The sequence below is a fragment of the Engystomops pustulosus genome, chromosome 10, assembly GCF_040894005.1.
Source record: "Engystomops pustulosus chromosome 10, aEngPut4.maternal, whole genome shotgun sequence".
In the NCBI taxonomy this organism is placed as follows: Eukaryota; Metazoa; Chordata; class Amphibia; order Anura; family Leptodactylidae; genus Engystomops; species Engystomops pustulosus.
The window spans coordinates 78247364-78275072 of record NC_092420.1 but is presented as its reverse complement, the minus strand read 5'-3'; the positions used below and the strand labels follow the sequence as shown (position 1 = coordinate 78275072).

The window sequence follows — 27709 nt, the reverse complement described above, 5'->3', positions numbered from 1 at the left end:
TGAACCAAACATACCCTGAGAATGCTGTAGCTACGCTGAAGCAGAAACATATCTTGTTTAATCTCTGAACCAAGTAGTTTTGCTCAAAAAACAATTATAAAATATCAGGACCTTGGGAAAGCTGGGTGTCTACATAAACACATTACACACAGAGCTTCCTGAACTGTCCAGACAGAAATAATCAACCTGAGCTGGATGACTCATACACAGCAACTGGTGAATGGTGCAGCGATTGATTACTTCTGTCTGCCAGGGACTACACAGTGATGCATTCTAAATTAATGCTGGGCAGGACAAGGCTGAAGCAGTGCATAATTAGGGTGATGAGAAGTGCCAGGAAGACATAGGAGCGACAGAGCCTCATTATTATAATTTTATATTTGTCTTTTCAGCAAAACCAATTGGATCAGGGATTAAACAAGATATGTTTCTGCATCAGTGTAGCTAATGCATGAAAACAATTTTGAGCCAGGGACAAAAATAGGTGAGGGTATTGATTTGGCAAATTTCGGCACTCCTTTAGAGCGTAATGCTAAGCAAGCTCCTCACTCAGCTAGACTATAGGAAGGCAGTCATATGCTTTAGATCCTTTAGATTTGCCATAAATATTAAATATGAGGATATCCCTTTAAGAAAGACCCAAATTATGTAAATATGTATGTATAACTTCTGTAGGTTTTCTAAAAAAAAAAAAGGCATTTAGTCTTCCATTTTTGGTATTATGACATTCCATATTACACTGTAATTCTAGGTTGTTAACAAGTGTCATATTATACAAGTTTTTAGATTATAAAATATTGAGTTGAATGAGTATAACTCATGCTAATTAATTGGATTAGCCGTTAGCATTAAAATAGACTTGACTTCATGTACTGTTTGACTTCAGGTATCCTAAATTGCTGTGAGAATACTAAGAAAAAGTATATCCACGCCGAGATCTATAACATATGATCCGAAACCCTTTTTATATTATTGGGGGGAGGTGCTAAGAGGCAATGAAGATAATAGAGCACATTAGTCGAGTAAGTGCCTCATTAAAGAACACTCAAGATCTAATGTACCTGCATAAATGTCAGGAGTAAGGAAGGACGTCTGAAGACTGGAAGGGAACCTGTACAAATAGCCCATCATTTTTTATACATGAGTAACAAACCACTAAAAGTTAAGACGCCGCACATTAAAAAACAAAAATAGTAATTAGATGCAAAAAGCCAAGCCGAGCTAAGAGTGATAAAAATGGAAACATTGGCTGCTAAAAGTCACTACCAATACAGATAGCAGTATAGTAATACTCCGAGCGCCTCCCTGAAGGATTCATTCAAATGTCTTCTGTAGGAAACAAGCCAAATGTGAGTCTAGTAATAGGAGCGGGTATTTGATAAATTAAAGTGCTATCCTCCGATTGCCATTATATTAGTTGGGTTGAATGAGAGCCTATAGCTACACATGTCAATGTGTCAACTAATCTGTTTGATGTTAGGGGTAGGTCATGTGTAAAAGATAGATACAATGGATAAGCAGAAATGACTAGACAGAAGCTAAGTGTCAATTGGAATTAACCAATCACAAAGTAATCAATTATGTTCTTTATGTAAATACTATGCAAAACTTAAAGGGATGGTCTTAGAGTAGGCACTGGTGTCCTATCAATAGGTAAAGCCTCTGAGGCAGATCAGGGGGTTTATGAAAAGTGTGACCTCTATTGAAAATAAGAATGAAGTGGTATTATCTGTCAATAGCTTCAGTTTGATCAAGGGCCAATAATGGATTCTCTAAGATTTAGAGGGGTATAATCATTGGCATTGGGATAAAATAGAGTCTTCATTTCGATCCTTTAAAATGTGACACGCTTTGATGGAAATAATGGGGCAGATTTACTTACCCGGTCCGTTCGCGATCCAGCGGCGCGTTCTCTGCGGTGGATTCGGGTCCGGCCGGGATTCATCAAGGTAGTTCCTCCGCCGTCCATCAGGTGGCGCTGCTACGCTGAAAAGCATCCGGATGCCCTGAAATTCACCGACCCGGACCAAGTGAAGGTAAGCGCGTCCCAAGCGAAACATTTTCCGTTTTTAAATGCGGCGGTTTTTCCGAATACGTCAAATTTTCGTTGGGCCACGCCCCCCAATTTCCGTTGCGTGCATGCCAGCGCCGATGCACCACAATCCGATCGCGTGCGCCAAAATCCCGGGGCAATACAGGGAAAATTGGCGCAAATTGGAAATATTTGGGTAACACGTCAGGAAAACGCGAATCGGGCCCTTAGTAAATGACCCCCAATGGGTTATTATATGATGGGTTTTGGGCTATAATGATTAGCCCTTAGTCTTAGCATTGGCATTAAAAACAGTACTAACTTTCTTTTCTTATTATCATTGTAGTGATCAGAAGGGCTCTACCATCAATGTAGAGCCCCTTGAAAGGTTCCCTCAATATGGAAATTAGAAAAATATGCTGGGTTTCCCAGTCTGCAGTATTTTCTACTTGGCAATTTGCCGGTCCGACTGCGGTCACGACAGAGGGGAGAGGCTCCTGCTACATCAAGGGTTTTCATAGTCATCCAAAAGGATGGGGATGTTCCAGAACCAAATAGAGACAAATATACTATTGGTAAAATAGGGTTTTTTTTTAAAGGGGTGACTAACAAACAAAAGTTTGATAATAAAGAAAAAATGATCACAGCACAATAACAAGCGGTTACAAAACTTATTTACACCAGAAGGGTCTACCACATAGATATCGGTCTATGGAAACCTATTTTGTTGACTGTTGCAGCCTCCACTGTTGTCCAAAGTCATGCCAAACCGGATACAACAGAATAATGAAATAGAGGAAAATTACCATAACTATATGGACGTGCTACTGAATTTGATAGCATTCCCCATCCCAGCCACATGCCCTGTACTGCTATTTATGACTAACTTCACTACCGACAGAAACACCCTCTGGTAACACTTGTAATTTGGCTGACGAGCTTGACTGCTGTCTTTTGGACCTGATGAATGGAGCAGATCGCCCCCGAAATGTTGTCCTAGCAATTCATTTTTTGGGGAATAAAATGTCCTGTATCACATTCAGTAGTGTGTCCGTATATTTCTGGTAATTTTCCTCCTTTTCAAAATTCCAACAAACAAAGGTGTTATCCTGCTCAAGCTCCCATTCCCAGTGCCAACACAAACATCCATTTGCCATAGGTCATTGTCAATTACATCTTAGAGGAAGGGACATTCCAAGGTTGGGGTCACTGATTGGTCCCATGAGTAGAAGAAAGGGGAAGCCATGGTAATAGAGTTGGGTCATTGATAGAGTAAGGACACCTTCTTTCTATTTTTGGTCACCCTAAACCCCAGAAGTTTTTCTACAATTCCTGGAAAAGCCCCTTAAGTCCCTTACCTATACCTCAAATGAACAGCCTGTCCCTTCCCCAGAACTGACTAGGTTATTCAGTTTGTGGCAGATTTAATCAACTGAGGGAGTTTCCCATTTATTGTGAAACAGTTGTCAAGTATGTCAAAGCCAAGAAAAAGATTTGTGATGAAATGTTTTTTTTTTTTGGTAATTTTTCCCTATTTAAAGTTTTATCCTAGAGGTTGTCTAATAATACTCCATTTTTCCTATCTTACAAAGGGGTTACCCCAATTATAATGTAGCCAAGCTTTCTCTTCCCTATGATGTTCCTGAGTTAAGACTGATATAAAATGTTAGAAACTGCAGTAACTTAAAAGGATAATTGAAATGATAGAGTCTCGAGCCTTCCCTTATATATCTGACTAGTCAGTGCGTTTGTTCGCATTCTCATACTTGGAGTGAATAGGAATGATCTTGATGTTGTAAGCTGTGGAGAAATTACTTTTACCGTGTCACATTTGACAAGAGAATGTCAGCAACAACACGTCAAACCTATAACTTCCCGACTGAGGAAGACGTATAATTTGTTCTTCATAGAAATTTTGTCTCCCCTTGCAGTAGACTATAAAATGCTATATATGCTTCTTTGTGCAGAACTGGATTTCCAGTTTCAATAGATACATTGTCATTGTAGACTGATTCATATCTTAGAAGAGATTGTCCAGATTATTGTTACACCCAAAATATGCCAATGTACAAAAGCCAGTACAACACAATACATACAAAACAAGCTCAAGAGATACACAGCCTTCATTGTACCCGGAATTTTAGAGATGAGAGGTTCATGGAGAAAAACATCTTTATGATGATGCAAAAGACTCCAGAGCGTATCTGGGATGTATTGTACTTTGATCAAAATTGACAAATATCTACCTGGTTAGTGCACTCTGGGCATACAAAGGAACCTAAACATCAAATATTAACAAACTATGGCAATAATACTACATTCTACACTGAGCGTTGAGTAATAAAAATACAGCAAAGCCGGATCTGTCAATGGCAGACACCAAAAGATACCAACAGAAACCAATGCTATAATGGGGTTGATCGGGTTTCCATATTGGTTTCCTTCTGATCTGTTTACATTTTCTGATGGACATAGATTTTGTTAAAGGAAATCTTATACTTTGTAAAAAAAAAAAAGTAAAAAACACCTACACATACTCACCTACTCTCCTCTTCATCTCGATCTTAGCATTGGTCTCCGCTAATCTTGCCGGGATCTACATGCCGGGATCACCTAGGAAAAAGAATTACAAATAGCAGCCCGGAGAGCAGGGACGATATGTCCTCTTCATCTTCATCCTGGCATTGGTCATCGCTAATCTTGACACGCCAGGATCACCTAGATAAAAGATTTTTCAAAAACAACCCAGAGTGCCAGACACCTTGTCAATTATTCAATTGTTACTCCCAACATGGGAGAGGGAGGGCTGGGGATTCACACTTCTCACGTGACATCACCTCCCTCTCCCATTATGGGAAAGGAAGGTGCAAAAGGCCTGAATAATTAGCAGACCGGGGCACCGGACATCTTGTCCCAGCTCTCCGGGCTGCTATTTGTAATTGTTCTTCATAGGTGATCTCAGCGTGTCAGGATTAGCGAAGACCAGCGCCGGGATCAAGATGAAGAGGACAATAGGTGAGTATGTGTAGGTTTTTTGTAAAGTGGAAGATTTCCTTAAAACTACATTTTCTGCTACAAGTAAGAAAAAGCCACCTGTATTATACATATAATAGTCTGGAGAAATCTATGGGAGAGAGTTGTGGGCATGCTCTGTACCAAATGCAGAGCTCCTTGCGCAGGGGAAAAAAGGAGATGTCCTGTGGCATCATCTATTGTGAAAGGATATAATAATGGAGTTATCTGTAGTCATCTACTAATCTGAAAATGCCACGATTTTAGGATTTTTATATGTGTAGAAAATGACAAGAAAATCTAACACAAATGCAACTACAGATTGTTAAAAATATTTTTTGAAATAAAACTTTAGTCTGACAAAACCTTTGATGGCAAAATGAAAATTACAAAACAGTAACATACAAAACACCCTTGCCACTGCTTGGTTTAAGGCATGTGACTACGAAAAACACACAATGGTGCCCATAGAAATCTACTGTATGGGTGGATATAATACCTCATTGTGCCTCAGATTTCATAGGCCACTGTGTCCACCTTGACATGCTGAGGAGCTATTGTGGATCTATTATGGAGCAATTCTGTTCCAGAAGCCGTACAATAGTGTGACAATAGGGGTTAAAGTGGATGCAATAAAAAATGGGCTCCTACTGTGTGTCCTTATGGTAAATGATGGCATGTGGATAGTATTCCAATAATTCCTTATCGGTATGGATTAACAGTTGGAAATTCTACTTAACAGACTTACACTGAAGTTACATTTATCCCTGCACATTAGAAGTTTCATGAAAATGTGTTGCATTACCTACATGGCTTGTTGACTGAGAGAACTGGATGGACAGCGCCTGTCTGACTATTGGGAGATGGCCATCGTCATGCTGTAGAAGCTCTATTAGCTATTGTAGATTTGAAGAAATTCTGCCTAAGGCGATGTTCTGATGGAAGCCATAATGGACGCCCAAAATTACCCAATCAACCCCAGAGATTATCAAGGTGCTCAGTGGGATTCCCAACAGAACCTTCAGTGCCTCGCTTTACGAGGGCTGTTTATGGAGAATATCTATAAAAATAACTATGCAAACAACATTTGACAACAAAAATCTTCTATTTGCTCCTGTATTAATCAAATTGACTTCAACTCTATAAAGACTTTGGGGCACATTTACTTACCCGTTCCCACGGAGTTCACGAAAGTGCATTGTCTGACGATAATGCACTGTACCACGATTCACTAAGATCGTGCGCCCGATATCCTGCATCTGTCACTTCTCTGCTCAGGTCCGACGGAGTTCCCCTTCTTCTTCCTGGTGCATGTAAGTGCTTCATCTTGCGACACAATTTGAAAGTTAAGTCCTGCACTCAGTCCGAAACAGTCGTATCGTCCGACGGCCCGCCCTTGATTTCTGTTGCATGAAAGCCAGCGCCACTGCACCACAATCAGATCGCGTGTGACACAATCCCCAGTTAAATACCTGTCACAGTGGCGCCAATCCTAAAATTCGACCCTTAGTAAATAAGCCCTATTGTCATACATTACCTCATAAGGTACAACATAATGGACTATTATGTTAGTACTATTGTCTACTTCATGACATTTTTATATCTCCAGTTTTAAATCAAGATACACAGATTTTTTTCAATTGCAATACGTTTCCCCTAAATCAGACAGAAAACTTGATGGACTTAATGGACCTGGTCTTTTTCCAACCTTATCTACTATCATTCTATGCAAATGATGTTCTAAATGGAGCCATACATAAGATGTATAGCATCTGGAGAATAACATCTCCATTACACAGATATATATGCCATATAACCACCCTGCCTTGTGTGTGTAATCATTATCTGTATGTATCAAAAATACATATTAAAAAATCAGCAGGAAACCACCTTATAGTTAAAGGGTCATTCCCACGAAGACAAGTTTCTTATATGTACTTAGGATAACAAAAATAACAAATTCACTGTTATTAACAAAAATGCAGCATGTCACAAAGTCCAATTTCAGTTGTCCCTAGACACGACCCTATAACTTCTGACTTAGGGTTGTGCCACCATCTTGGATTTCTGTGTGAGATTGTGCAGATGAGATTGTCTCTGATCTGAGCCTGTAGCCACGTCCCCTGCATGGAGCTCAGAGACACTCACTGATCACTTCCTGTCAGGAGATCATGAGGAGAGAGGCTGCAAACTACAAGCTACAAGGAGATAAGTGATCCGGAGGAAGGAGGAGGCAGGCACATATCTGTGAGTTGTAGCAGAGCTCACAGTGTAACAGTGTAAAAGTTTGTCAACCTCTTTGTAATCTCATGCATCTCTGATCTTTCTCATCTCTCTATGTGTCAGTGTGTTAATATAATGTCAGAAGCCAGATGAATGTGTATATACACCTGTACCCTGATAATGTAATCACATTGTCACACCACAGAACTAGATGGATTATAATTAGAGATGAGCGAACACTAAAATGCTCGGGTACTCGTTATTCGAGACGAACTTTTCCCGATGCTCGAGTGCTCGTCTCGAATAACGAACCCCATTGAAGTCAATGGGAGACTCGAGCATTTTTCAAGGGGACCAAGGCTCTGCACAGGGAAGCTTGGCCAAACACCTGGGAACCTCAGAAAAGGATGGAAACACCACGGAAATGGACAGGAAACAGCAGGGGCAGCATGCATGGATGCCTCTGAGGCTGCTTAAACGCACCATTATGCCAAAATTATGGGCAACAGCATGGCCATGACAGAGTGACAGAATGAAGCTAGATAGCATCTAAAACATGCAATAATTGACCCTGACACTATAGGGGACGGCATGCAGAGGCAGCGGCAGCAGGCTAGAGAGTGTCATGGCGACATACCCTAAATGGACTCAGGCTTCAAACCAATGGGTGGCAGAGAGGAACCAAAGGAGGTGAGCAAGAAGTGCTCAAATAATATCGGTACATGATAAAAGTTTGCCAGTATATTTTGTGGATTACACAGCAGGGTGGCGACAAAGTTAACATGGAAGCCATGAAAACAACCCAAAATTCTGCCTGACACAGCTCGTTTGATAAGGGGACCATGTATGGAGGCAGTGAACTAGTAGTAGATTAAAGGTGCTGCAGTTAAAACTATGTTAGTTGGATCTTGGCATGGAGCTGGCGCTCCGCTGCCAGGCGAGCTTTCGCCAATCCAAGCCCCTGTCTCTAGGCTACTCCCCAAACAGCACTTTTGTATAAGATCAAGTGTAGTAGCGTTCTTATAAGTTTAGGATATGCCGGGTGAGGGGAATGTAAACAGATACGCAAGAAGCGCATGATGCGCATGGAGCTGGCGCTCCGCTGCCAGGCGAGCTTTCGCCAATCCAAGCCCCTGTCTCTAGGCTACTCCCCAAACAGCACTTTTGTATAAGATCAAGTGTAGTAGCGTTCTTATAAGTTTAGGATATGCCGGGTGAGGGGAATGTAAACAGATGCGCAAGAAGCGCATGATGCGCATGGAGCTGGCGCTCCGCTGCCAGGCGAGCTTTCGCAAATCCAAGCCCCTGTCTCTAGGCTACTCCCCAAACAGCACTTTTGTATAAGATCAAGTGTAGTAGCGTTCTTATAAGTTTAGGATATGCCGGGTGAGGGGAATGTAAACAGATGCGCAAGAAGCGCATGATGCGCATGGAGCTGGCGCTCCGCTGCCAGGCGAGCTTTCGCAAATCCAAGCCCCTGTCTCTAGGCTACTCCCCAAACAGCACTTTTGTATAAGATCAAGTGTAGTAGCGTTCTTATAAGTTTAGGATATGGCGGGTGAGGGGAATGTAAACAGATGCGCAAGAAGCGCTGAAATAATATCCCTAAATGGTAAAAGTTTGCAAGTATATTTTGTGGATTACACAGCAGGGTGGCGACAAAGTTAACAACTTTGATGTGGAATCCATGAAAACAACCCAAATTTCTGCCTGACACACCTCGTTTGATAAAGGGACGATGTATGGAGGCAGCTATATGGACGACTTTTGGAGGTAGCAATGGAGACAACGTGTGGAGGCTGCTATGGAGACAATTTAATTTGGATAGTGCCTGTATGTGGCAGTCCCAAACATTTTTCAAACCAGAGGAGCAGGTAGGTGGCCCTCCAGTAAAATGGGATAGATTGAGTGCCTGTATGTGGCAGTCCCAAAAATTGTTCAAACCAGAGGAGCAGGTAGGTGGCCCTCCAGTAAAATGGAATAGATTGAGTGCCTGTATGTGGCAGTCCCAAAAATTGTTCAAACCAGAGGAGCAGGTAGGTGGCCCTGCAGTAAAATGGAATAGATTGAGTGCCTGTATGTGGCAGTCCCAAAAATGTTTCAAACCAGAGGAGCAGGTAGGTGGCCCTCCAGTAAAATGGGATAGATTGAGTGCCTGTATGTGGCAGTCCCAAAAATGTTTCAAACCAGAGGAGCAGGTAGGTGGCCCTCCAGTAAAATGGAATAGATTGAGTGCCTGTATGTGGCAGTCCCAAAAATTGTTCAAACCAGAGGAGCAGGTAGGTGGCCCTGCAGTAAAATGGAATAGATTGAGTGCCTGTATGTGGCAGTCCCAAAAATTCTTCAAACCAGAGGAGCAGGTAGGTGGCCCTCCAGTAAAATGGAATAGATTGAGTGCCTGTATGTGGCAGTCCCAAAAATTCTTCAAACCAGAGGAGCAGGTAGGTGGCCCTGCAGTAAAATGGAATAGATTGAGTGCCTGTATGTGGCAGTCCCAAAAATTCTTCAAACCAGAGGAGCAGGTAGGTGGCCCTCCAGTAAAATGGAATAGATTGAGTGCCTGTATGTGGCAGTCCCAAAAATTCTTCAAACCAGAGGAGCAGGTAGGTGGCCCTGCAGTAAAATGGAATAGATTGAGTGCCTGTATGTGGCAGTCCCAAAAATGTTTCAAACCAGAGGAGCAGGTAGGTGGCCCTCCAGTAAAATGGAATAGATTGAGTGCCTGTATGTGGCAGTCCCAAAAATTCTTCAAACCAGAGGAGCAGGTAGGTGGCCCTCCAGTAAAATGGAATAGATTGAGTGCCTGTATGTGGCAGTCCCAAAAATTGTTCAAACCAGAGGACCGGGTAGGTGGCCCTCCAGAAAAATGGAATAGATTGAGTGCCTGTATGTGGCACTCACAAAAATTGTTTCAAACAGAGGACCGGGTAGGTGGCCCTCCAGAAAAATTAAATGCATGAAGTATAGCAAGAGCCAGTGGGCCCTGTCAAAAAATAGCCATTTTCCTCTGCTTTACTGTACAAAGAGGAGGAGAAGGAGGAAAATGAGGAGGAGGAGGAGGAGTGGATCAATTATTCAGGTTGAGCTTCCTTCACCTGGTGGAGATTGGAAATTCTGAGAAATCCAGCCTTTATTCATTTTAATAAGCGTCAGCCTGTCAGCGCTGTCAGTCGACAGGCGTGTACGCTTATCGGTGATGATGCCACCAGCTGCACTGAAAACCCGCTCGGACAAGACGCTAGCGGCAGGGCAGGCAAGAACCTCCAAGGCGTACAGCGCCAGTTCGTGCCACATGTCCAGCTTTGAAACCCAGTAGTTGTAGGGAGCTGTGTGATCATTTAGGACGATGGTATGGTCAGCTACGTACTCCCTCACCATCTTTCTGTAAAGATCAGCCCTACTCTGCCGAGACTGGGGACAGGTGACAGTGTCTTGCTGGGGTGACATAAAGCTGGCAAAAGCCTTGTAAAGCGTACCCTTGCCAGTGCTGGACAAGCTGCCTGCTCGCCTACTCTCCCTCGCTACTTGTCCCGCAGAACTACGCACTCTGCCGCTAGCGCTGTCAGAAGGGAAATACTGTTTCAGCTTGTGCACCAGGGCCTGCTGGTATTCATGCATTCTCACACTCCTTTCCTCTGCAGGGATGAGAGTGGCAAGATTTTGCTTGTACCGTGGGTCCAGGAGAGTGAACACCCAGTAATCGGTGCTGGAATAAATTCTTTGAACGCGAGGGTCACGGGATAGGCAGCCTAGCATGAAATCTGCCATATGCGCCAGAGTACCAACGCGTAAGAATTCACTCCCCTCACTGGCCTGACTGTCCATTTCCTCCTCCTCCAACTCCTCCAACTCCTCTTCTTCTGCCCATACACGCTGAACAGTGAAGGACTCAACAATGGTCCCCTCTTGTGTCTCGCCAACATTCTCCTCCTCTTCCTCCTCATCCTCCTCCACCTCCACCTCCTCCGATATGCGCTGAGAAACAGACCTCAGGGTGCTTTGGCTATCAACAAGGGAATATTCTTCCCCCGTCTCTTGTGACGAGCGCAAAGCTTCCGACTTCATGCTGACCAGAGAGTTTTTCAACAGGCCAAGCAGCGGGATGGTGAGGCTGATGATGGCGGCATCGCCACTGACCATCTGTGTTGACTCCTCAAAGTTACTCAGCACCTGACAGATATCAGACATCCACGTCCACTCCTCATTGTAGACTTGAGGAAGCTGACTGACCTGACTACCAGTTCTGGTGGAAGTTGACATCTGGCAGTCTACAATCGCTCTGCGCTGCTGGTAAACTCTGGATAACATGGTCAGTGTTGAATTCCACCTCGTGGGCACGTCGCACAACAGTCGGTGAGCGGGCAGTTGGAGGCGGCGCTGCGCTGCCCTGAGAGTGGCAGCATCTGGGCTGGACTTCCTGAAATGCGCACAGATGCGGCGCACCTTCGTGAGCAAATCAGACAGATTGGGGTATGTCTTGAGGAAACGCTGCACTATCAGATTTAACACATGGGCCAGGCATGGCACATGTGTCAGTCTGCCGAGTTGCAGAGCCGCCACCAGGTTACGGCCGTTGTCACACACAACCATTCCCGGCTTGAGGTTCAGCGGTGCCAGCCACAGATCAGTCTGCGCCGTGATGCCCTGTAATAGCTCTTGGGCGGTGTGCCTTTTGTCGCCTAGGCTCAGCAGTTTGAGCACCGCCTGCTGTCGCTTAGCGACGGCACTGCTGCTGTGCCTAGAGCTACCGACTGATGGCGCCGTGCCCACGGATGGTAGTTCGGAGGAGGAGGTGGAGGAGGGGTGGGAGGAGGAGGAGGCATAGTAGGCCTGAAACACCTGGACCGAGGTAGGCCCCGCAATCCTCGGCGTCGGCAGTATATGAGCAGCCCCAGGGTCAGTCTCGGTCCCAGCCTCCACCAAGTTAACCCAATGTGCCGTCAGCGATATATAGTGGCCCTGCCCGGCAGCACTCGTCCACGTGTCCGTGGTCAGGTGGACCTTGTCAGAAACGGCGTTGGTCAGGGCACGGATGATGTTGTCTGACACGTGCTGGTGCAGGGCTGGGACGGCACATCGGGAAAAGTAGTGGCGGCTGGGGACCGAATACCGAGGGGCGGCCGCCGCCATGAGGTTGCGAAAGGCCTCGGTCTCTACTAGCCTATAGGGCAGCATCTCCAGGCTAAGCAATCTGGAGATGTGCACATTAAGGGCTTGGGCGTGCGGGTGGGTTGCACTATATTTGCGTTTCCGCTCCAGCGTCTGGGGTATGGAGAGCTGAACGCTGGTGGATGCTGTGGAGGATCGTGGAGGCGACGATGGGGTTTTTGGGCCAGGGTCCTGGGCAGGGGGCTGACTAGCAGCTGACACAGGGGAAGGAGCAGTGGTGTGCACGGCCGGAGGTGAACGGGCTTGTTGCCACTGAGTGGGGTGCTTAGCATTCATATGCCTGCGCATACTGGTGGTAGTTAAGCTAGTAGTGGTGGAACCCCTGCTGAGCCTGGTTTGGCAAATGTTGCACACCACAGTCCGTCGGTCATCCGGTGTTTCCTTAAAGAACCTCCACACTTCTGAAGATCTAGCCCTCGCCGCAAGAGCCCTCACCACGGGAGCTTCACTAGTTGACAGTGGCGCTGATGCACCAGCTCTGGCCCTGCCTCTCCGTCTGGCCCCACCACTGCCTCTTCCAACCTGTTCAGGTCGAGGACTCTCCTCCGTCTCAGAAGCACTGTGTTCACCCGGCCTCTCAACCCAGCTTGGGTCTGTCACCTCATCATCCTCCGATCCCTCAGTCTGCTCCCCCCTCGGACTTCCTGCCCTGACAACAACTTCCCCACTGTCTGACAACCGTGTCTCCTCATCGTCGGACACCTCTTTACACACTTCCACTACGTCAAGAAGGTCATCATCACCCACAGACTGTGACTGGTGGAAAACCTGGGCATCGGAAAATTGCTCAGCAGCAACCGGACAAGTGGTTTGTGACTGTGGGAAGGGTCCAGAAAACAGTTCCTCAGAGTATGCCGGTTCAAATGGCAAATTTTCCTGGGAGGGGGCAGACTGGGGGGGAGGAGGCTGAGGTGCAGCAGCTGGAGGAGTGGGGATTTCGGTGACATGGGTGGACTGCGTGGAAGACTGACTGGTGGTGGACAAATTGCTCGAAGCATTGTCAGCAATCCACGACATCACCTGTTCGCACTGTTCTGGCCTCAACAGTGCTCTACCACGAGTCCCAGTAACTTCAGACATGAACCTAGGGAGTGTAGCTCTGCGGCGTTCCCCTGCTCCCTCATCAGCAGGTGGTGTCTCACCCCGCCCAGGACCACGGCCTCTGACCCCTGCAGTAGTTGGACGCCCACGTCCCCGCCCTCGTCCTCTACCCCTAGCCCTGGGGTTAAACATTTTTAAAATGAGAGTTATAACTTTTTTTTTTTTTTTACTTTTTTTTTTTTTTTTGTGTGTTTTTTTGTGTTTTTTGTTTTTTTTTTGTGTTTTTTGTTTTTTTTTGAGTTTTTAGAACCAAACAATCCTATCCTATTGCTATGGCTATTTTCTAGCCAAGTATCAAAGGAAGCACACTACTATGCCAGATGAGATGACACTGAGTTATTGCCTAATAGAAATCCAACCCCTACTGAATTTTGCCACTTCAGCCTTTGCTATGGATATGTGCGCCACTAAGCGCAGAACACAGCGGTCGCAAGTCTCACTACAAATTGCTCAGAATTGGCAAGTACATGCACTGCAGAAACTACAGCCACCAGCAGATCAACCAGAAATCAAATATATAGAACGCTACTGTAGGCTTCAAGAAGCTATTTGTATTCTCCTATGGCTATTTTCTAGCCAAGTATCAAAGGAAGCACACTACTATGCCAGATGAGATGACACTGAGTTATTGCCTAATAGAAATCCAACCCCTACTGAATTTTCCCACTTCAGCCTTTGCTATGGATATGTGCGCCACTAAGCGCAGAACACAGCGGTCGCAAGTCTCACTACAAATTGCTCAGAATTGGCAAGTACATGCACTGCAGAAACTACAGCCACCAGCAGATCAACCAGAAATCAAATATATAGAACGCTACTGTAGGCTTCAAGAAGCTATTTGTATTCTCCTATGGCTATTTTCTAGCCAAGTATCAAAGGAAGCACACTACTATGCCAGATGAGATGACACTGAGTTATTGCCTAATAGAAATCCAACCCCTACTGAATTTTGCCACTTCAGCCTTTGCTATGGATATGTGCGCCACTAAGCGCAGAACACAGCGGTCGCAAGTCTCACTACAAATTGCTCAGAATTGGCAAGTACATGCACTGCAGAAACTACAGCCACCAGCAGATCAACCAGAAATCAAATATATAGAACGCTACTGTAGGCTTCAAGAAGCTATTTGTATTCTCCTATGGCTATTTTCTAGCCAAGTATCAAAGGAAGCACACTACTATGCCAGATGAGATGACACTGAGTTATTGCCTAATAGAAATCCAACCCCTACTGAATTTTGCCACTTCAGCCTTTGCTATGGATATGTGCGCCACTAAGCGCAGAACACAGCGGTCGCAAGTCTCACTACAAATTGCTCAGAATTGGCAAGTACATGCACTGCAGAAACTACAGCCACCAGCAGATCAACCAGAAATCAAATATATAGAACGCTACTGTAGGCTTCAAGAAGCTATTTGTATTCTCCTATGGCTATTTTCTAGCCAAGTATCAAAGGAAGCACACTACTATGCCAGATGAGATGACACTGAGTTATTGCCTAATAGAAATCCAACCCCTACTGAATTTTCCCACTTCAGCCTTTGCTATGGATATGTGCGCCACTAAGCGCAGAACACAGCGGTCGCAAGTCTCACTACAAATTGCTCAGAATTGGCAAGTACATGCACTGCAGAAACTACAGCCACCAGCAGATCAACCAGAAATCAAATATATAGAACGCTACTGTAGGCTTCAAGAAGCTATTTGTATTCTCCTATGGCTATTTTCTAGCCAAGTATCAAAGGAAGCACACTACTATGCCAGATGAGATGACACTGAGTTATTGCCTAATAGAAATCCAACCCCTACTGAATTTTGCCACTTCAGCCTTTGCTATGGATATGTGTGCCACTAAGAGCTAAACACAACGGTAGCAAGTCCCCCTGCTAATTCCTCACAAAATGGTAAAAGATGCAAATTAAAATAAAAAAAGTAGAACGTTATTGTAGCCCTAAGAACGGCTGTTGGGTTCTTTGAGAATCACTCCTGCCTAACAGTAAGCTAATAGAACACCCTAACGCTTTCCCTGACCAGCAGCAGCTCTCTCCCTAGCGGCATCCAGAGACAGAATGATCCGAGCAGCGCGGCCAGCGGCTAGTCTATCCCAGGGTCACCTGATCTGGCCAGCCAACCACTGCTATCGACGTGTAAGGGTACCACGTCATGCTGGGTGGAGTGCAGAGTCTCCTGGCTTGTGATTGGCTCTGTTTCTGGCCGCCAAAAAGCAAAACGGCGGGAGCTGCCATTTTCTCGAGCGGGCAAAGTATTCGTCCGAGCAACGAGCAGTTTCGAGTACCCTAATGCTCGACCGAGCATCAAGCTCGGACGAGCATGTTCGCTCATCTCTAATTATAATGTGTCTGCTTAGAGAGTCTCCGCCCACACACTGTAAAAAAAAAACAAATAAAACTTCATTACAGACACCTTACAGCTGATCATTGCAGCCTGGGACTAAAGTAACGCATTCCAGAGAGCTTCACCATAGGTCACAGTGGGCAGAGAGGTCCGTCGGTAATTAGGGATCGTCTGTAAGTCAGGTGTTCTTGTCTCGTGATCGTCTGTAAATCAGATTATTTGTGATAATTGGTGATTATGTGGGTAAAAAAGTTCCTAGTGGTAAAGCGCCTCCAACAATTTTGATGAGATAAACAAAACTGCTGAGAGATTCCAATTTCTGGAATGTGCCGTAGGCCTCGAATAGGTGGAATACGCCGGATAAAAATATAGTTTAATAATGTTGTTTATTTATCGGAATTTATTTGCATCCAGGTTTAAGGTGGAAATAGAAAGGGCACGGAAAGTCCTGGATTGAGTGATAGAAAGATAGAATTGTTACACATCAAGGAAGAGTATGATGTGCCTGTTAGTGATGTATATAAGCCATGACAGAGCCTGAAGTGTCACTGTCTACAAGCCGTGCTCTTCATTAGGAGGAAGACGGATACAGATAAAGGCTAAGACTTCCACTCCGGCTGTTTAGCTGAAGCCCTGTGGAAATAATTGTGCTGCCAGGAGAGTCTGCCACACTCTTACTTAAGTGCAATTTCTATTGGTTTTGTTGGGTCTATTTTTGTAGAAGTGCCGTACGACCACTCATGCATCTAATATACATAATGATGTGTCAGCTCTGCAAATTACTACAAGTCAAATAATAGTAAAACTGTAGTCAATCTTTACATGGAAGTGAGCGTATGAGGAGTTTTGGCTCATGTAAACCTCTAATGGACTATGTATTTAGAGGCACAGTGGCGTAAATAGGAGAGGCAGGGTCCCGTAGTGTACATACAGTGTATACACACCATATACACAGACATACAGCATATATACATCACATATATTTATACATTTAGAGCATATATACATCACATATTCACATTAATTACCCCAGATGCTCGGGCCCCCTGACACTGTGGGCCCCATAGCAGCTATTTTGATTTCTACCACTGTAGTTATGCCCCTTAGTGGCATAAGTATTTCGTCAAAGCACCATAATAACATAAAATACACGATATATACGTCTGTGTATGTCAGGCATCAACTTTTGTTGTGAAAAAAAAACATACGTTGCTATCCTGCACAATTTTTTAGATCATTAGCATTTCAAGATAAAATTGTATGTGAGCATGGCAAAGGTTGTATTAGACATTTTTCTCAAAGCCACTGGTTGGATGTTCATAGAGCCAGAGTCCTGCTGTTGTAATGGAAATAATCGGCTGCCAGAACAATGGCTTACTCGGGAAGTCAACCAGGTGTGTGTATATAGGAATCTTCGAAAAGAATAGGTGGGCATTGACAGCGATCTTGAGTGTGTGGACAGACTAAAAAGGGGTAGGTCTTTGAAAGAAACATACTCCCAAACAAACAGGACCTTATGAATGGAGGACTAATTTTTCTGCAATCCATTCACTTCTATGGTTCTACCCAAGAACACATAGGAATAAATGGACAAACAATAATCAATAATCTAAGCACATCGGCACGTCATTCTTAGAAGAACTTTTTTGTTGCACTTCTGTTGATTGCAATTGGTGCCTAAAGTGGACCCTCAATGATTTTTTTTTTTTTTATCATGTAAAACCACCCATTTGAGGCCTTAATAAAATAAAAACCATTTGGGGGATTTAATTAGACTGGCCTATTATATTCCCTTAGAGCCTCTTAGTAAATTTGGATGTGCGCTGCACCGCCAGAATGAAATCTCTGCCATGCTAGACCTGGTGGAGATTTCAGATGTTGGCTCTGCCAGTTTATAGATTGTAGTAAGTACGGTGGGCCAGGGCATCTACGTCACAGCCCACCCCTCACCCCCTTTAGGAGGTCAGTAATTGCTGTATTTTTTCAATGCCTTTTTACAAAATATACAAGAAATGCTCCCCTTATCTCCCCTTACTTTTGGACATGAGATGGTCTATAAGGACTTCACTTAGCCCACATCTACCCAGTAACATATAAAATGTACATTCACTCTATTAAAAATTCAGACTTAACTGTGGAATATATCTGACTAATCTGAACACTTTATGGGTACCTAAAATTTTCACTGAAACCATTGCTGCTAATAGTCTTACTCAACATATGTGATCCTGTAGACCCAACAAAAAAAGAAGCCATTTTTGACAAAACAAAGTAGGCGGAAAAAAAAGTTAATCCATATTCCATCATTTCAGCCTCTATTGACTCATAGGCAGCAAATACGGCTTTGTATTCCAGAATTCACCAGTGAATACAATGCAGACACAGCATATTTGCCAAGGCTCATCTCCAGAGATAATGCGTTGAAGGCTACAGTATAATAAGGAAATGGAAATCTACCGTTTGACATTCTGAACCTACACTCTTTTATACATTGTATCCCAAATACACTACGTCCTACACTCACATATTAATATATATTTATAGATAACAAAAAATAGAAAAATTCAGCTGCACCAGCCTGAAAACAATGGGTGCTCTACCTTCAGGTTTGTAAGTCCCTCAGTAATATAATTCAAAACCGGTGGCACACCAAAATTAGTGGAAAAAAACAGAATTACTTTATTCCAAGAGTGTCCTCTTGGATAAAGTAATTCAGTTTCTTTCACTAATTTTTGTGTGCCACCATTTTTGAATTTTATATATATATATATATATATATATATATATATATATATATATATATATATATATCTTATTTTTTGGACTATAAGGTGCTTATTACTATAGAGCGCACCCCAGATTTAGACTTCCAAACAAGGAAAAATATATTTTACTCCAATTAAAATATCCCTGTTGGTCGCACTAAAGCACAGTACACACAGCTCTGCATCATCCATACAGTAACACACACACACCTCTGCATCATCCATACAGTTACAGTTCCCCCCTTCCCTTATTCCCCTCTTCTACGTTCTTATTACCCTGTCCCAGCGCAGCATGTCCCCATTCCCATTCTCAGCAGTATGTGTTGATGTAAGAAGCATGTGATCATTCACATGATTCTGATATCACTGCAGGTCCTGTAGGACACACAGGAGAGCAGTGCTGAGGCTCTCCTCTCTGGCAGGAGGGTGTAGCAGCGATGGATCCTCCTGACCTTCGGTCTTTATCCACTATAAGTGTGAAACTTACTTTATTCTCATAATTTATTTACGAGAAATTGATAATTCTAATTATTCCGGTAATTTTTTCCTTGATGAGGCTCTACTGTGTTTATTTTTAATTACATAATGCTAAGTAAATGTCATGCTAAAAAAAAAATCTAGGAAAAAATTAAGCAGCTATATATAGAAGTAGACACGTTATTTTGAATAATTTATGAAGGAAGTGAATTATAATGTCATTTCATAGCTTAATATTCCGAGCAGTAGCTATTTCTGCCCTCAAAGACTGTCTCATGGAAGTTGTCTTACCATGCTATTCCATGGTCCTTTCAACTACCGCTTTTATCTTCTGTGAGTAGAAAAAGCTAATCTGCATAGACATTCAGTGATTTACCATGGTTAAAACTGTAGGCCAAGCATACCTGTAGGCTGCTTACACGTATGAACGCAGAGCGTCTGTTTCATAAATGTCTGCTAAATGAAGAGCAAATCATCAGACGCGACGTGATACATAATCGCCAACTGACCTGTAAGAATCTACTGTAGGTTTAATCAATGCTACAGTATTTCGACAAAATTTAATCTACTTTTTCCAGAAGCAATTCTGAGACTACAAAGATCAATTCTGAAATGTGAAAAGTTGCTTCACCCTTAACATTTTCTTACTAGCCATTTCCGAATCCACATTACTGAGCGTTCAATCCATAGCACATTACCGAGACATCTTGCCCTCAACGTGTTCCACCACCCAAGACATCATAGAGTCTAGATTAAGGGTGCCTTCTGATTTACCTCCTGCGAAGCATCGATTAGGATTCACTCTGCTGGCAAACTAAAGTTCCTTGATAATCACACTCAGGCAACACTTACCCCTATCATGTGGAGCAACTTGCCAATTGGTACATGCCATGATTGGTCCATCAAAAAATGCAGAAAAGTATTCACCCAAAATCAACTAACTCCCAAGCTGACCAAACTAATCAGATACATAACTGATGGTCAAAGTCTTGGCCTGAGCATGCATGTTATTTATGTTTGCTTGAAAACATGTAGGGATGAGTGGACCCAGGGGGCTTTGGGCTCTGCTGGTTCTTCCGGTTCTGTGGGTCCAAACACAGTCCTAACACAAATGCCACCAGCTAAACCACCACTGGCAGCATTTAAAGGGTTCACACCCACCGCTGAAACAATCGCAGGTGTTAGCTGTGGGTGTAAAAACCCGGTTGATAGGCTGCTGAAGTGTTTGGCACGGACCTGCTCTTCACAATAAACATAACATTTAATGACAAATATAGAACCTTTAAAAAAAAGTCCAAACTTTTGTGTTTTTAATAAGAAGTGGGGAATAAGATGCGGACAGATACCATTGGCAATAACTTATCTCCCTTTAACACACAGAATAAGTCATGTAAAAAGTTTGGAAAACTCCATATTGGAAGTTTAGCTTGTCCAATGTAATCCAAAATCTATCATGATAAACCTGGGACACTTACTCATAGATCCAGGCCGCATGACTCTGGTAATCTTATATTTGTTATCCATGAACCCTTCCTTTTCACTGCCAAGTTCTGAGAGAACAGGATGGAGAGTTAGACCTTCTGTACAACCAGATCAGAGAAGGGCTAGAGTAGCCCCTCGACTTCATTAGTATAATTTTCAAAGTTGATTTTAGAAGGAAGGAAGTCGTGGATAACAAATATAAGAAGATTACCACAGTCACTGTACCTGGATCTATGAGTAAGTGTCTCTGACTTATCATGATGGATTTTGATGGCAGTTTTCCTTTAAGTCAGTGGCTTCAGCCATTATAAATGTTAGGTATTTTGTCACTTTTTGCCCAAACTTTAAAAGATTCCATGCTCAATAAACTTACTTCTTTAACAGCGTATGTCATTGAAAGGCTTACCAAACCTAAAAGAGGTGGGGATATAAGAAGCTTACTTTTAGAGAAGCGTTTTGGATTATACAATGAAACACTAAATTCCCATTGGGTATGAATATCAGAAATAAGATGCTTTTGTATTACAAGTAAAAGTAGTGATTTCAACAAAAATTGATAAATACACTCATTTCTGCGAAGTCCTGTTGGCCAGATTGGTTTTATTTTATTATTACTACTCGCTTTTTAATACATAAAATGGAATTTTCGACCTAAACATGCGCTGAGTTTTGACGATAGCAAATAAGCGGTTCTGTTTAAATGTATTTGTATCGACGTATAACTTAATTTATAAAAGAAAACTTTTTGTATACAATATCGCTAGAATTGTGTTTTGAGTGGTGAGTTTTTCCATAATAAATGTTTTTTTTCCCCTATGCGATTTACATGCGGTTACTCACCAAAGAATAGTTAACACTCACCTATGAATCCAAGCTTCCACTCAATACCTGGCGTACTGCGGGGCACGCCTCCCACTTGTGATGGCATTATCATGTGATGTGTGCTATCACCTTTAAAACTGTGCTATGTTGGATCAGAGATTATCCATGACTAAGGACGCTGCCGCGTCTGAAACGCGTTGGTAACGAACAATGTATTTTCCTGCTCCTCAAATAGCTGGATCGTGGTGTTTTTGTGTCAATAAACTTGTCACCTCAAAGAGTCTTCTGTACCTACCAAAGCATTCTGGTAATTTAAGACTCAAATGGGTAATTTGCTTTGGTTTTGTCTATTTTTATTCACAGTGTTGCTGTAATTAATGGGAATCATACGGATATTCAGTAATTGGATATTTTGTGGCGGAGAACAAAAACATGAAGATAGTTGAAATGACGCATGCTCTCTTGGGTGGAAATAACTCAATTATAAATTAAAAATGAGTGAAACAATTTCATAAATAAACTGTTCAAATGCTCAGAACACTTCTAATAGACATTTCAGTCTGACTGTTCCTTAATGAAACTGAGTGATTTCCATAAACTGTATAACAATCAATGGAATTTCTACTCTACTAAATTATATTGAGTTAATAGACGCACCCTTACATGACCTCTGATGATGACCGATCTCTCCAAGAGCGAAAAATTGTGGCAAGGATTCCTTTAGTTAAATAACCTTCCATCTTAAACCCCTTAAACTTAGTCAAAGTGGTCTTTAGGTACCACCATCAACCATGGAGATATGATCAACTAGTGCCACTCCTACACGAAATGTACAGAAGAGGACCAAGATCAAGACCATTAGGAAGACCCTTCATAACTTCTCTGATCCTCTCGGATCTTCAAAAACAGTGTCCTAGAGGAGATTTCCATACACCATGTACATGATACAGTTGCAAGCTAGATCAGAGGTATTGGGGCAGAGAACGAGAAAGGCCCAAAAACTCCTCTTTCAACTAAGCAAAGGCCAGTAAATGCCAAGAGTTGGGAGGAGGTCAGATTTTGTACTATACTTCAGAGCATCATGTTACTGACTGAATCATGTCTTAACCAATATACATATGATCACCTCAAATATGTCAGACTTATCCAATATACAGACGACGATATCTTTATATGTACAAGGTTATATCACTGTTGCACCAGAATACATTTATACAGAAAGTTGACCTAGATGTGGGGCCATTCTAGATTCCTGATGCTTCCAATATTTGACGCTTTTTTTGTAGAAAATATAGCAAAAACTTCATCATCAAAGTATATCCAATTCTTCAACTCTTGACATTTCTATGGGAAACAACCTTTTTTTTATGTATCCTTCTGGATTCCAACATGTCCAAGAACATGTCCATGACCAAGTCTAAATAAGGCTCCACCTTGACAACTTTATTTGAATCTTACACATCATGGAATATATTCTAGACGAGTAAGGTCATGAAGGTCATGAAGATCTCTACTTGTTATGTGATAGGCCACTAGTCAGAGAATGCTGGGTAACTGCATGACAGGTGGGCCTGGGATACCTCTGATCTAGAAAGTTTCTTGAAAGTTTGTAAAAATATATTTCCCAGCATTCAACTCCATTTAATCATTTTACAGATATATTTCAGATGAAGAAACATGGTAAGAAAGCAGAGTGACCACTGCCAGCATTTATACATCCATATAGTCTTGTTATGTCCATGATATGCACAGGAAACAGAAGGGTTTAACAACTGCAAGTTCAAGCCAATAAAATCCATAGAAAGAAAGATTGGAGCAGCACCCACCATAATCCATGTTCTTACGTCAAGAAGGGGAGAATCACAGGACATCACAAAAACAGTAACAGCCGTGTGTGCATGAATGTATACAAACCAGGTGTGTTACATTTATCCCCATCCCCCTTCACCGTACCACCAGAATTGTGCGTTATTGGTTGTGGAACATGTCTATCAAACTTGCATCATAGATCACATGATCACATGAAGGTTTTGGAGCATGTCTATCAAACTTGCATCATAGATCACATGATCACATGAAGGTTGTGGAGCATGTCTATCAAACTTGCATCATAGATCACATGATCACATGAAGGTTGTGGAGCATGTCTATCAAACTTGCGTCGAAGGTCACATGATCAAAAAGCAAATGATAAAAGACCCTGTATCTCTGGTCTAATACATTCTCAAAACACACCCCTGTATACACTAAGGGGTCATTTCTATTATCCCTGTTTGTTTTGGCTTGTATTTGCCTGTCTTTTTGTGTTATCACATGCTTTTTGATCATGTGACCTATGATGCAAGTTTTATAGACATGCTCCACAACCATCATGTGATCATGTGACCTATGATGTAGGTTTGTTAGACATGCTCCACGACCATGATGCAATCGTGTGATCTACAATGCAGGTTTAAAAGACATGCGCCACAACCAATAACACAAAACGCTGGTGGCCGGGGCCCAGGGGATGGGGATAAATGTAACACACCTGTCTTGTATACCTTCATGCACACACAAGCCTGAAGAAGCGGAAGAACGTAAGAACGCAAAACAGCCGTTGCTATTTTGTGATGTCCTGTGAGTCCTCCCATCCCTCTGTGATGTAGTAACTTGTTTATGTAAGTTTACAAAATAATGAAGAACATTGGACCAGTTATGGCGATTGCCATTCCAATCTTGCTTTCTATGGATACTTCAGATGAACTTTGAGAAACGTTGTGAATTTCTGTGTCATTCAATGTTTATTTTTTTCTGGATCCTAAATTACAAGTTATAGAAGAGCGAAAAACTTAATTCACACTACTGACTTCAGAGCTGAAATGTCCCAGCATACCTTTCTGCCTCAGTTTCTTTACAGACACAATCATGGCTGTTTCCAAAAACAAAAACTACCATTTGTTGTCTTTGCCATAGTCATAGGATCTGAGGGCTATATACAACTTTCAACACCTAAGCACCATGTCAGGTATTAAAAAATTGGACCAATCGGACAATATAAAGGGCTTGTCAACTGGTTTATCTAGTAGTTAGTAACTGTGGTTACCCAACTGGTCTGTCCTTTACTGATGGCATCAAGTGGTCATCGGCAAATTTTAGGATGGACTCAAGGGGTAAGCCAATGAGTAACTTCAGGATGAACAACGTTTGAACAGACATATTGATGGATGAGTTATCTTTTAAGAAGAACCAAGCTGAACTTGAGAAAAGTTTTGGCCAAAGTATGGACACAAAGTTCCTATTAATTCTCAAATTTTTCTCATGACACCTATAAATCTTTGATGAGTGATGTTTCTGTTTCCACATGGGTTATAATATACTTTTTCAAATGCATCATTGCTAATGCAGCCTACTAAAGCAGTCGATAGACATACCCTGAAGTCAGCAATATATATCATAAAATAATGTAAAACAACTGTTCTTGGGCCAACAGAGTTCTACCATCTTCTCCCGTACAAGGGTGCCTTCATCTAATGTCTGATAGAGACACTTCCATATTTAGAGAAATAGTAGGGCCCCATACATTTTCTTAAGGCCTAAACTGACTCATTGACACTCATTACTCGAGACCATGTTACCCAAAAACAGATGAATAGACTTTAAAGATACTCCATACATGACCACAACTTGTGAATAGGCTAGAAAATTATTTTACGAGAACTTGTTCTACATAAGAAGTTTGAGCAATTAAGTTCTGAATACTTTTCTCTCTAGAGTAATGATCTCATAGCTTTATGACCCTTTTAGAAGTCCCCTACCTGAATCACTTAGAGAGCAAGGAGAATGTGTCTCCTACAACTGCATCACTGTCCAAAAAAGTTACGTTCTGAGTAATAGCGAGTGCACTTCTGAGCCATCTCGTCATGAGTGAGTGAGATATTTGGCCAATGTTCAAAGCGACCTAAGTCACTAATTGATCCTTACAGATGAAAAGAAATGCATTAGTCGCTATGTAAGACACATATCATTCAGCCAGCGTTCACTTTATCGATGGGAAGATCTGCCACATAACCTCCATCCCGTCATCGGTTGCACCCACAGAGGACAGATTTGGGGATGTAAAAATGTGTGAGGCTCTTAAGTGGACATTTTTCTTTCTCTCTTGCTCTCTCTTCCTCTGACCGCTGGACCAAGTTCTGACATCAATATTCCCAATTTAACAAGCATGCCTGTGGCCAAATCTGATCGAGCTCAGGACTTGGGGAGAGATGAGGCTTTCATCTCGGAAGTGTCAGACTGCTCATGTACAAAGACATCAATGTACAGTACAGAGAGACTTCCATGCTACCTATCATTTGTTTTAGCAGCTGTGAAATGATAGTAGAGGAATGGGGCAGGCTCACAGCAGAGTTGACCTAGACAGGCATTGCAATAAACAGTGATGACTTTTACCATGTAATCTGCCTATTTCTTATTTGCATCCTGCAGGCCCTTGTGGAGCACAAGAGCCTGCAGTGTACATCTGTGATGAATGACCCTCTGCAATAGACAACACAGGTTCATGTGACTTGTGAGTGTATCATGTGCGAGGATGCAGGTTGCACTCACCCAACACAAAGTAAGGCAGTTCTGTGTTCTCCAAATCGTCAGCTACTGCGATCTCCCCAGGGAAGTCATTCCGGACGGAGAAGAGAAGCTTGGGCTCAGAGGCAGAGGGGCTGTGCATGATGCTGAGGTCGTTCTCTCGGAGGAAGGGGAGAGCTGAGACGGTGATGCTCTTCATTTTACACTCAAGCTCCCTGGATGAATCCTCCTCTCCGACACTTCTCGATACGAACAGGAAACCGGCCAGAAGCACCCAGAAAACACCGGCAGGAGCCATCTTTAGTCTTCCAACACTTCCTATGTCTCCTAGCTGCAGGCAGAGAGAATCTACAGTATCTTCACACAGCCACGGTAACTATCAATGACCTCATATACAGTATGCACTTCCCTTCCGCTAAGCTACGGATACAAGCACAATGGTAGAGCCAACCAACGATGAGCAAGGGTTAAAAGAGAGTTGAGAGAGCCGCGAACTGCCCCTGGACACACGCGTGCCTCACTACTTTGCAGATGTGCAGTCAATTCTCTTCCCACCATCAATCATCTGTATGATGCTCAACGTACAATGAGCCTACTTGGCATTTGCTTTTGTGTCAGCAAGTGTAAACCCCTGTGATTGTTCATCGTTCCCTGGAAGTACCCGGAGCATACGCTATATTCCCACAGAGCACTCGTAAAATACAAGGCTACAATCCTTCACTGCAGGCACAACACACCGACACACGTATCCCTCCTACCTGACAGCTGGTGTAACCCTTCACTGCAGAGATTCCCTCAGTACCCGGGCATGTCCACAATCTCTTCCTTTAACTCCTCGCTGCACCTATAGGCACAGCATCAAGATGCACAGTAACACACACTACACCACATCTGCCTATCACCTCTGCCCATCTGTCTTCCTTTCTATTTCTTCCCTCCTCTCCCTTGTTCTTCCCCTCCCTCCCTGTGCCTTTCTTCCTTGGCTTCCCGTCTCTCGCTGGCTAAGGGTGAAGCAAGAAAGCCCTTTTTTTTCCCAGGGCACAGCAACAAGAAGATGCTCAGTGCAACGAAGACCCTGAGCCCGGCTGTGATTTCTTTTGTCTGTAGGCAGCGGGGATTGGAGGGAGATGAAAGAAGGATGAGATAGAAGAGAGGTGGAAGGAGGGGATGTATGGGAGAGGGAGGGATGGATGGAGCGTGCTTCCACTGACTACATGCAGCATAATCTTGCCTGTTACAGGGACTGCTCAATTCCAAGTGCTAAAGGTGGAATACATTGTGCACTCGAATGCCTTGCTTTTATTAGGAAAGGTGAATGTTATTATAGCACTCAGCTTTAACATCCTCTCCCTGGACAACTTCCATCATATTCACGTTCACTGTCATTCTAATACACAACTTGTCATTGGTTGCTATAGTCTTACGGATCTGGGCAGCGACTTACAAAATCACAAAGCATAACAGTAACTTTCCTGTGTTGATGACCAGCACCTACTTAAAGCATCAACTTAAATATAAAATTGAAATATATTCAAATATACAATCAAATATATATATATATATATATATATATATATAATGAGAGGCATTATAAAAACATTTCACTTACCGTAATATAACATATAACAATGTATGTAATGTAAATATCATAATATATACACATGTAGTATGAATAATCTGCAGATTTTCTATAAATGTAGGGTTGTG

The 27709-nt window shown here is 42.8% G+C and overlaps 1 protein-coding gene across 3 annotated transcripts in view; it reads right to left on the bottom strand.

The window, feature by feature from the left end:
* ASTN1 (astrotactin 1) overlaps positions 1-27186 on the bottom strand; it is a 352438-nt gene extending 325252 nt beyond the window's left edge. The window contains exons 1-2 of one of the 3 annotated variants that reach the window (XM_072128436.1): positions 26761-27185; positions 26027-26333 (exon numbers count right to left, since the gene is read on the bottom strand). In XM_072128436.1, coding sequence (XP_071984537.1) covers positions 26027-26300 — 274 coding nt within the window. In that variant the 5' untranslated portion in view covers positions 26301-26333; positions 26761-27185. Of the gene's footprint in view, positions 1-26026 lie in introns of all 3 variants that reach the window. The other 2 variants (XM_072128438.1, XM_072128437.1) reach the window with 2 other exon arrangements.
* Between the last annotated feature and the right edge of the window lie 523 nt (positions 27187-27709).